This window comes from Onychomys torridus, chromosome 2 (genome assembly GCF_903995425.1).
Source record: "Onychomys torridus chromosome 2, mOncTor1.1, whole genome shotgun sequence".
In the NCBI taxonomy this organism is placed as follows: domain Eukaryota; kingdom Metazoa; phylum Chordata; class Mammalia; order Rodentia; family Cricetidae; genus Onychomys; species Onychomys torridus.
Genome location: NC_050444.1, coordinates 125,051,993 through 125,063,112, shown reverse-complemented (window position 1 = coordinate 125,063,112; position 11,120 = coordinate 125,051,993). Strand labels below are relative to the sequence as shown.

The window sequence follows — 11,120 nt, the reverse complement described above, 5'->3', positions numbered from 1 at the left end:
GACCAGGTTGACCTCTAACTCAGAGATCTGCCTGCCTCTGTCCCGCAAATGCTGGGATTAAAGTCATTGGCTACCATGCCCAGCAAACCCATAAACTACTGTGGCCCACCAAGCTATGTGACACCCCTCACCCACCCCGACCCCTGCCCCACCCCTGCCCCATCTGCACCAATGTTCTCTCCACTCCAGCCAAACCAGCCTTTCTTGCCCAGTGTATCATGTGTATCACTCTCCCTGGCGACCTTCGCACATGCTTCCTGCTTTTAAAACTTCAATAATGTCTGCTCGTTTGTCAGAGCTCGTCAGTTCAAACCTCCTGTCGCTGCCCACCACCACCCTCAGCTTTGCCATAACAGTAGGTTTAGAGTTAACTGTGAACTACTTAGCGCCCTATCTCCCTCTGAATAGAGACCACACATCTTGTTCATTACCATGGCACAAAAGGCGCCTAGAGCTGAACGTGGCACAGAACAGGTCTTCCAAATGTATGTTAGCTCATACTTAGTCACCACCAGATGTTCAGCCCTTCATGGTTGTCATAGAGGTTTCCTGAGCCTGGGAAACACCTTAGTGTGCTGTCCAGATCTCCTGTCACTAAAGACTTGAGATTCCAGCTGCTAGCCATGTTAGTGTTCACAAAAAGCCTTTAGCTGTCAGCTGCTCCAGATATGGAGCCCTCTTGGCTCCGGTTGCGCCTCCTGCCAGGAGACACTATTCCGGTGATTGACAGGCGACAGTGTAAAAGGTCTGCTCTATCGGAGTCTGCTGGGTGAACCAAGAGATTATCCCCAAACCTGCTGCACTGCAAGAATCCAAACCGCTGTAGACTCAGGCTCCTTTGCCTTCTCTGACCTCTCCAATTGGGTAAAACACTACATTGGTTAACCTAAAGTTTGTATACATCGTTCAGCTATCAAAGTGTTTTCCATCATTTTTCTGTTACAGTCCGGTACTCCCATTTCTATACTGTGTATTCCCGTGAAGAAACTAAGGCTCAGAGTGTTAGAGAGATCCGCCAAACGCCAAGCACTATCTGGAAGCTCATCTCACACACAGATTTTCTCCTCTCTTTCCCTACCTAGTAAGTCGCTGCATCCTGAGCATGAGTGAGCAAATTCATAGAAGCGAATTTTGGTCTCAGACTCAAGAAAACAGGATCCTTGAATCTTGAGCTGACCGGCTGGGGAAACTGAGGTCCAGAGGCAGGACTCCATGCCTGCAGTGGCGACCGCGAAGGGGGCGCGTCCTGCCCAGTGGGCCGCCTCCTTCCGCCCCGAACGCGGGGTCTCCCCTCCCGGTCTTTTCTCTCGCCAAGCCGCCACCTCGGAAGCGAGCCATGGTTGCAGCCGTGGCGGCGGCGTGGCTGCTCCTATGGGCCGCGGCCTGCGTGCAATCCCAGCAGGATTTCTACGACTTCAAGGTGGTCAACATCCGGGGCAAGCTGGTGTCGCTGGAGAAGTACCGCGGCTCGGTGAGTGACGGTCCCCTGCAGGCCTGGCTCGGCGGGGGCAGGGCTTGATGGGGGCACCTGGGGCCAGGGCTCTTCGGGGGTCGTTCCCCTCGGGTGTGTCACAGCTCGGACACCACCCTGGAGATCACAGCCCCGCGATCCATCCATTTGGCGCCCCCAGGCCCTTGCCTACTCAGGCCCGCGGCTACGTGGCACAGCCCAGGAGCCACACGAGCTGTCTGTGCTCTCTGGGGCTCATGATCTCGCCCAGAAGGTGAATGCCCTCCGCCCGGGCTTTGCCTCTCCTAAGAGTAAAAGTAACCCTAGCCTTTTGCCCCTCCAGCCTGGCTTTTGCGCCTAGAACAGTGAGTCCAATGAGAACGCAAAGAGACAAATAACTGTGCAGCGGAGGGAGTGACCATCTAAGATGGACTCTTGCTTGAATCTTAGAATGCACAGTTAAGGCCCTGAGAATGAAGACATGGGCAAAGGACCACACAACAGTAAAAAGCAGCCCTGCTGGAAGAGAACCCTACCTACACCCTTCCCATCCTTGGTCCTCTCAAGGCCCACCCCTCAGAGGGCAGTTGTGATGGAATTGCTAGCCATCCAGGCGGACAGGCTCCTCCTTGCTAGACTGAATCACAGTAAGGAGGTGTATCAGGATTGGGGCTTTTAAATTAAAAAAAAAAAAAAAAAACTTGAGCAAAGAGAGCTGGTCAGGTCCAGAAACAAGCAAAACTCTAACAAGGGTGGGGAGGACCAGGGATTTCAACAGTGGAACCTGAAGGCTACAAACCCCTAGGCTAAATGGTGGTAGATGAGGCTGATGGGACCCAGGAGAGCCCAGAGGGTCTCTGAACTTAGTTCAGAGGTGCTAACATTGTTCGTGATGAAGAATCCTCTCAAGAGCAGGGTCTGGTGTTGCAGGCCTTTAATCCCAGCTCTGCACTAGGAAGGAAGAGACAAGCTGCCCCCTGTGGGTTCGAGGCCAACTTAGTGTCCATGCAGGGACAGCCAGGGCTACATAGTGAGACCCTAGCTCGAAAAAAATAATAATTAATATTTTAAAAAGTCTTTCAAAGAATCTTCTGCCTCTAGAGATGAAGATCCTGGTGTGAAGATGTGTGACGTTGGACATAAATGGACCTGTGAGCCCATCCATCATCCAGATTTGGATGAACCACAAAAGAATGGCTATCAGCATGCTTTTCTTGGGTACAGGGCCATCTTTGGGGACAAAACTATTTTTTATTGCCTTGACATTCTCAATGATGCTGGGGGTCCCTGCTCTGCGCAATGCTCTGAGTTTCAAAGGGAGAGGTCAGTGTGGAATACTTGGTAAGCTTTACAGTGCTGTGTGTACTGTAGGTCTCATCAGTGACCTCATCCAAAACTCCAGACAAAGAGTAGCAAAGAGCAGGGCCCATTCCTCCCCTCTACTATTGGCTGGACAGAGACCCCAGACACACCCTGTGCAGCTCCAGTCACCGAGTCATTGTTTATTACTCAGCACCTACTGTATACTAGTTAGAAACCCAAGCCCTAAAGATGAATAGCGATGAGCAGAAGAAGTTTATGTTTTAATCAAGCTTATAGGGAGAAAAGACAATAAATGAGGCATTGAAAACTGAACCAGGTAAGCCCAATAGCAATAAGAGATTTTTAAAAAAATAGACAAGATGTTTTCAACTACTAAAAGGAGTAGTGTATAGACTTAGCCTGGAATAGCGATGCACACTTTTAATCCCAGCACTTGGGTAGCAGAAGCAGGCAGATTACCTGTGAGTTCAAAGCCAGCCTGGTCAATATAGCAAGTTCCAGGCCAACCAAGGCTACATTAGGTAATGAGATCTCGTCTCAAAAAATTAAAATAAATTTTAAAAAGGTAGAGTTAGAGGGTCAGTGGGATTGCTCAGCGGATGTGTCATGCCTGAGGACCTGCCTGAGCTCAATTCCCAGGACTTAGATGGTAGAAGGAGAGAACCACTTCCTGGAAGTTACTCTCTGATCTCCCTATACATGCATGCCACAGAGTGTAGGAGCACTCTACCCCCTGGTTTGTTTTGTTTGTTTCTTTTAAGAGATAGAGTTAGAATTTGAACCCGGGCAGTACACCTCTAGAGACTCTGCCTTTAATTGCTAAACTCAGAAAGAAACTGAGGAGCAGTCAGTCCAGGGAGGCTGGTTAGCCGAAGCTGGGCCTGCTGCTTGGGGCATACCTTCATTTGTTCATTACAAAACCTTCCCTGCCTCCTGCTCCACGCCTGATACCGAGTGACAGTCATAAGGATAACTAGGATGACAGTCATTTAGTCCATGGTCGAGCATGAATGTTGAGGTCATCACTTGGGAATGTGCTGACTTCCTGGGTGGAATGTATGAGTGAGAGAAAGAGAGAGGGGGGTTGTGTGGTTTATTTGCTTGCTTCTGTCTACACATCTGTTCCTGTGCATGTGTGTGCGCATATGTGAAGAAGCTATTTGGTTTCATGGGTGGAGTGAGAAGCAAGAAGCAAGAGGCCCCCCTTCACGAAAACTAGGGAGACATGCATGATGAGGGTTAAAAGAAGCATCTTAAAATGCATTCAGTAAGGTCCAGCGGGAAAGAAGGTAGGAGACCCGGACCTGGAGAAGGAAATTTAGAGTCCTGATTGCTTACCATCCCAGGCAGAGTGTGCAATGGGTCAGATTAGCTCAATGACTCTCAGCTGGGTCAAAACTTGGAAAAAGATTTGTTTGCTAGCTGGGTGGTGGCGCACGCCTTTAATCTTAGCACTCGGGAGTTAGAGGCAGGTAGATCTGTGTGAGTTGGAGGCCAGCCTGGTCTATAAACAGAGCAAGTTCTAGGACAGCCAGGGCTACACAGAGAAACCCTGTCTCAAAAAAAACAAAACAAAACAAAAAAACCCTTTTTTAGGCTGGGTGGTGGTGGCACACCCTTTAATGCCAGCACTCGGGAGGCAGAGCCTGGCGGATTTCTGTGAGTTCGAGGCCAGCCTGGTCTACAGAGTGAGTTCCAGGACAGGCTCCACAGCTACACAGAGAAACCCTGTCTTGGAAAACAAAAACAAAAACAAAAACCTTTTTTTATTATTACACTGTGTGTGTGTTTGTGTATGCTTGCCTTTCAGGGTGCCCAGGTGGAGGCCAGAGAACAACTTGGGGGAGTCATTTCTTTCCTCATACTTTGTGGGGCCCTGGGATTAAACTCAGATAGTCAGGAGTGGCAGCCAAGTGCTGTCTCTCCAGCTTGTTTTGTTGTATTGTTCTGTTTTGAGACACAGTGTCTCACTGTGCAGTAGCTAGCCTGGAAATTGCTATCTAGATCAGGTTGGCCTTGAACTCCTAGAGACCCTCCTGCCTCTGTCTCTGTCTCCTAAGTGCAGAGATTAAAGGCATGCAGCATTATTTTTTTCCTATTTATTTATTTATTTATTTATTTATTTATTTATTTATTTCTGGCTAAGAGATGGTCTTACTATGTGGTTTATGTTGGCCTCCAATTTGCAACTCTGCTGCCTCAGCTCCTTAGAGCTGGGATTACAGAGATGTGTGTGGTCATATATTGTATACCCTAATAAAATTTGCCTGAATATCAGAGACAGAACAAACCACTAGATTAAACATAGAAGCCAGACAGTGGTGGCACACACCTTTAATCCTAGTACTAGAGAGGCAGAGATCCATCTGGATCTCTGTGAGTTCAAAGCCACCCTGGATTAGATGAAATTGATTCAGTCTAGGAGAGAAACAGTCAGGCAGTGGTGGCACACACCTTTAATCCCAGTACTGGGAAGCACACACACCTTTAATCCCAGTACTTGGGAGTCACATGCCTTTAATCCCAGCACTTAGATCTCACACTTTTAATCCCAGTATTTGAGAAGCATATACATCTTTAATGCCAGCACTAAGAAGGAAGTGATGGCTGGGCAGAGAAAGGTGTATAAGGCATGAGGAGATAAGAACTGAACCTTTTCAGGCTGAGGAATCTCAGAGGTGAGAAGTGGCTGTGGCTTGTTCCTTTGTCTTTCTGATCTTTCAGCCTTTACTCCAATATCCGGTTCTGGGTTTTTTATTATAAGATCATTTAGAGTGGGGTGGGGATGGCACATGCCTTTTATCCCAGCACTCGGGAGGCAGAGGCAGGCAGATCTCTATGAATTCAAGGCCAGCATGGTTTACAGAGTGAGTTCCAAGACAGCTGGGCTACACAGAGAAATCTTGTCTTGAAAAACCAACGAACCAACCAAAAAAGAAGAAGTAGAAGTAGAAGAAGAAGATGAAGAAGAAGAAGAAGAAGAAGAAGAAGAAGAAGAAGAAGAAGAAGAAGAAGAAGAAGGAAGAAGAAGAAGAAGAAGAAGAAGAAGAAGAAGAAGAAGAAGAAGAAGAAGAAGAAGAAGGAAGAAGAAGAAGAAGAAGAAGAAGAAGAAGAAGAAGAAGAAGAAGAAGAAGAAGAAGAAGAAGAAGAAAATCATTTAGGAATCTGTGCCACAGAACCCATTGGGAAACGTTTTAGTGGTCAAGCCTAGACATCTAGTGGGTACAGGCTAGGATGATGCCAAATAGTCTACAATATACAGGACAGCTCCCTACAATGAAGACCTGTAATTTTAGTAGTACTGAATTTGAGAATCCCATCTAGCTTCAGCAATTTGTGTCCAGTGTTCCAGACTGACCCTGGGAAATGGTCTTCTTTGGGTAGCCGGATGATATTATCCCAGCTTGTCTCAAAAGCAGTCTTGGAGCTAGGGCTAAAGTGCCCAGGCAAAGGATTGTAATCTTTCAGTAATACATAGCTAAAAGCTGGAAATATGGCATTGATGCCAAAATTCGAATTACATTATAACTCAGTTCCATCAGCTAGCTTTGTATTTATTGCCTAAAGCCTTTAATATAATTAGGGCTCAGCAACCAAAGTATTTGTTTGCTGGAAGGGAGGAGATAAAAAGGATTGTCCTGGGGGTCATTCTGTCTATGTACCCATGTACTGGCAGCCCCATCCAGGGGAGGCACACTACTCTTCTGCTTCCTTTTTCTTTAGAGACTTCTGGGAAGGAGCCCGCCTGAATTCCTGGAAGTACCCAGCTGACCGAACCAAACTGAACCCAAGTGTGCCTTTCTTCTCCCTAGCATCACCTGCTGATATGTGCTCTCTCTGTGCATGCCTCTCTGTGAATGTGCTATATGCAATTGTGGATTCATGTACAAGTAGCTAACGTAGGTTTGCGTCATAGAACATGTGCATATTAATTTAGGTGAATTGTGTGCCTACAGTCACAGATACTCATGTATGTGTGTACATGTGTATAGGCCCCCACATGCTTGATTTCATATGTGGGTGTATTATGTGAGAGCATTATACACATATTTACATATGTATGTAGCATTCTTGCATGTAAGATGGAATCACCTATGTGGACATATAAGAGCAGATACAAGTGCATGCCTCTGTGCCGGATTGTATGTGGTTCTGAGCTTTCTTCTGTTCGTTTGTTTTTGCCATGCAGGTTTCCCTGGTGGTAAACGTAGCTAGCGAATGTGGCTTCACAGACCAGAACTACAGAGCCCTGCAGCAGCTGCAGCGGGACCTGGGTCCCTACCATTTTAATGTGCTTGCCTTCCCTTGCAACCAGTTTGGCCAACAGGAACCAGACACCAACAGGGAGATCGAGAACTTTGCCCGCCACACCTACAGTGTCTCTTTTCCCATGTTCAGCAAGATCGCAGTCACCGGCTCTGGTGCCCACCCTGCCTTCAAATACCTAACCCGTGAGTCCTGTCCCTTCTCCCCTTCCCTCCCTGGCTGTGGCCGTAACTCCCTGGGCAGCAGAAGCTGCTGGCTGGCTGGGTCACCTTTCTCTTCCTGACCCTTGGAGGAAAGTGAAGGCAGGCATGAGCAGAGGAAGAACCCTGCCCGTGTCTCTCTACACCTGCTGTCTCACCCCAGGACTTCCCTGAAATCTTGTCTCCGGGTCATAATGCTTTTGTCAGCATTCTTTAGCTGAGCTTGTAGACTGAGGAGAGAGAAACAAGACACAGCATGAGATGCCACAGGCCTGGAGAAGGGTGACCAGATGACTAAAAGTCACTAAGAGAGAAACCTTCTCTCTGAAAGAGTAGCTTAATTGCCATGCCTAGAGTACCAGTGACAGGCATGATGTGTGGGCTGTGAATGAAATCACCAAGGACAGAAAGGCAGTAAAGTTTGTTAGGTACTCTGTGGTCTAGCTGCAACAGACAAGGCAGTAGAGAAACTGCAGAGATGGTGTAAGGGGGTGCTTTCATGTGTGTGGGGAGAGGGGCTCTGTGAGCAGTCAGGCAGTGTTTCGATGGAACTGCACTCTGATGGTTTAGGTCTTATCAGGTGGGACATCTACACGGGGCTGTCTCTCTGGAAGGTTAGGCAGGTATCAGATTATTTTGTGAGGAATAAGTTTTACGACGTAGGTTATCTCTTTGTGGGACTGGCTATCTATGAAAGAGGCAGGCTTGGTTCACCAAGGGCCAAACATTTGATGGTCTGAGCCTGCTCGTTAAAAAGTGGGATTCTGGGATTAGAGAGATGGCTCAGAGGTTAAGAGCATTGGCTGCTTGTCCAGATTTGATTCCTAGTGCCTACATGGCAGCTCACAGCCATCTGCAATTTCAGTCCCAGGGAACCCAATACCCTCTTCTGGCCTCCTCAGACACTGTACACATACAGTATACAGACATATATACAAGCGAAACGCCTCTACTCATTCAAAAGAAAGAATGAAAAGTCACCCAAAATGCCCGAGTCTCAGTGGCAGAGCTTGTGAACTTTGGAATCCGGTGAGCTTTGTGTTTTTGTTAAGTCATCCTCCCCCCGCCCATGTGTTTTGTGAGTTTTCTCCCAGTTCCTGCAATTGTACATCAATCTGGGCCTTGCTTTGGAAGCACCTGGAAAGATCTTATAATTGTATAAGCCTAAACCTTACTCTAGCAGGGCCCAAGAATTTCTTTTCAGGCCCCGCTCCCTGACAGTGATTTTGATCCAGCCAGTCTAAGCTCTAGAAGCCATTAAGATTTCGTTGGAAGCAGGGAATTGTGCAGGCCTGCACTCGGGCGTTAGAAGCAAGAATAAGGCCTTCCCGGACTTCCTCGGCTAGATAGCAAGACTAAAGTAGCCTGGGTTACACAGAATCCTGACTCAAAACAAAACAGACTTAGAGAACAGGGTGTGGCCGTTTGGGGTGATTAGGAAAGGATGACAGACAGTGTTCTGTGTGTACATCCCAGAATCCTAAAGTCGGCTCTCTCAATCGGGATCCCACGTTGGAATCTCCTGGAGAGCTTTGGAAAAGTGTTGGGAGTTGGGTCTTTTTCTCAGTGGCTCTAATTTTAGTAGTCTGAGTGGGGCCTGGCTGTGAGAATTACACCAATAATGGGATCCCGGACAGGGCACAGAGAGGTGCATCATTCTACTGCTTCCTTTTTCTTTAGAGACTTCTGGGAAGGAGCCTACCTGGAACTTCTGGAAGTACCTCGTGGCCCCAGATGGAAAGGTGGTGGGGGCTTGGGATCCAACAGTGCCCATGCAGGAGATCAAACCCCGGATCACAGAACTGGTGGCAAAGCTCATCCTTCAGAGACGGGAAGAGTTATGACCGGGTTCCTGCTTCCCCAACGCTCCCATCCCTCAGCAAACTCAAGTGGTGCTTCACAGGCAGAGAGCCTGGGCTTCTGTCTCTTCACTCACATAGAGGAAAAAGTTTAAGACTTGGATGATTTGAATCCAAGAGCAAGGAATAGGAACTCCTGGCCAATGAGAGTTCTGAACAGCCAATCATCGGCCAGCAGGCTGCCAGCCAAAGGAAACACGGCCAGGCTACAAGAAGCCCTGTAGAAGGGTATGAAGCAATCATCTCCTAGCCAGGCTTCTGTAAAGGGGAGCCAAGTCTTACCTCACAAGAAGGTTGTGAGGATTAGCATCTAATACCTGTGAACGTGCCTGGGCAGTGCTAGCCAAAGAGGAAGCGTTCAGCACATGTTTTCTGCCTATAAACAAAGCATTACTTGTGATAATAAAACTTGAACTCAACACAGATTTCTAGCCAATGGAAGTCTAGGCCAAATGTGTTTGTTGTTTTTGTTCTCTGTTCCTGTGTGTATTATTATCTAATTACAAAAGATGCAAGTTCTTGGAGTGGAGTAGGAGAAGAGTGGAGTTCAGACGCTTGCTCAGAGAGGCAAAAAGAAAGGCACAGAAAGAGAGTATGCTAATAAAAACCCAAACAAGGGCTGGAGAGGTGGCTCAGCAGTTAGGAGCAATGGTTGCTCTTCCAGAGGACCCAGGTTCAATTCTTAGCACCCACATAACAGCTCACCACTGTCTGTAATGCAGTTGCAAGAGACTGGACACCATCCGTCACACAGGCATACATGCAGGCAAAGCACCAATGCACACAAAATGAAAAGAAATAAATCTTTTTTTTTTCAGAGCTGAGGATCGAACCCGGGGCCTTGCACTTGCTAGGCAAGCGCTCTACCACTGAGCTAAACCTCCAACCCCTAAATAAATAATTTTTTTTAAAAACTCAAACAATAGGCTGGGCACTCGCCAGTACTCGGGAGGCAGAGGCAGCAGGATCTCTGTGAGTTCGAGGCCAGCCTGGTCTACAGAGTGAGTTCCAGGAAAGGTGCAAAGCTACACAGAGAAACCCTGTCTCAAAAAACAAACAAACAAACAAAGCAAAACCTCAAACAATACAAATTAATATAAAATAAAAGTAAACATTAAATGCTTCCAGGCCTTTTAATTTTTTCCCTTCAAGCTAACAATAATGCTCATAAAAATTTCCTGACCAAACATACCCTACAATTAAAAAAAAAAAAAGTAAAGGGTATTGTAATTTAAATATGAGCTGTCCCCCCCCCCCAGGGTATGTACCTGAACACTTGGCTCTCAGATAGAGACACTATTTTGATTGAGGGTGGGTGGGTTGTGGAACCTATTATATACGGGGCAGATGTATGGCCACAGGGGCAGGACTCCTGGCTGAACCTCAGGCTCTTCTTCCAGACTGCTCTGGTAGTATGACCCCAGCCACCCCACCCCACACACAGGAATCCATCCCACCACTATGCCTTCTTGGTTATGGTGGGCTGATATTCCCTGAAACTATGAGCCAGGAGAAATCTTTTCTCCCTTGAATTGCATTAGCCAGATCATGGCCGGGAGAAACGTAAACAATGCAGATATGAATTTGCAGACTACAGGTGATCAGTAAGGATTCCCATGGCAGCTCCTTTGGGTGGTATGTTCTCAGGGAAGGCATCTAGGGTCCCTGGCCACCCAACTGGGGCCAAACGAGGACCAGGCCTTATTTCCTTGTCAAGCTTTCAGAATTTTTTTTTTTTTTTTTTTTTTAGACAGTGTGTCTGTGTGTCTGTGTAGCCCTGACTATCCTGGAATTTTCTATGTAGACCAAGCTGGCTTCAAACTCACAGAGATCCACCTGCCTTCCTTCCAAGCATTGGGATTAAAGGGGTGTACCACCACTCTTGTCTTTAAGAACATTTAGTAAGCAAGCTGCAGCCATCATTCAAAGTTGGCTTTTCTTCTCATCCCTGAGGTAGGAGAAAGTTGAACTGCTTAATCCACAAGTTTGTGGACACTGCAACACTTACAGAACACAAAATCA

At 47.3% G+C, this 11,120-nt stretch overlaps 1 protein-coding gene across 1 annotated transcript; it reads left to right on the top strand.

The window, feature by feature from the left end:
- The first annotated feature begins 1,260 nt into the window (after positions 1-1,260).
- Gpx7 (glutathione peroxidase 7) lies at positions 1,261-9,521 on the top strand. The gene is made up of 3 exons (XM_036178907.1): positions 1,261-1,471; positions 6,963-7,224; positions 8,920-9,521. Exons 1-3 carry the CDS (start codon positions 1,337-1,339, stop codon positions 9,081-9,083), a joined length of 561 nt encoding a protein of 186 aa, XP_036034800.1. The 5' UTR covers positions 1,261-1,336; the 3' UTR covers positions 9,084-9,521.
- Positions 9,522-11,120: the final 1,599 nt, after the last annotated feature.

Excerpts from the sequence above, each read along its gene's own strand:
- Gpx7 (XM_036178907.1), top strand. The coding sequence starts at position 1,337 with ATGGTTGCAGCCGTGGCGGCGGCGTGGCTGCTCCTATGGGCCGCGGCC. Across the intron at positions 1,472-6,962 it reads TGGAGAAGTACCGCGGCTCG|GTTTCCCTGGTGGTAAACGT; the intron begins GTGAGTGACGGT and ends TTTGCCATGCAG. Across the intron at positions 7,225-8,919 it reads TGCCTTCAAATACCTAACCC|AGACTTCTGGGAAGGAGCCT; the intron begins GTGAGTCCTGTC and ends CTTTTTCTTTAG.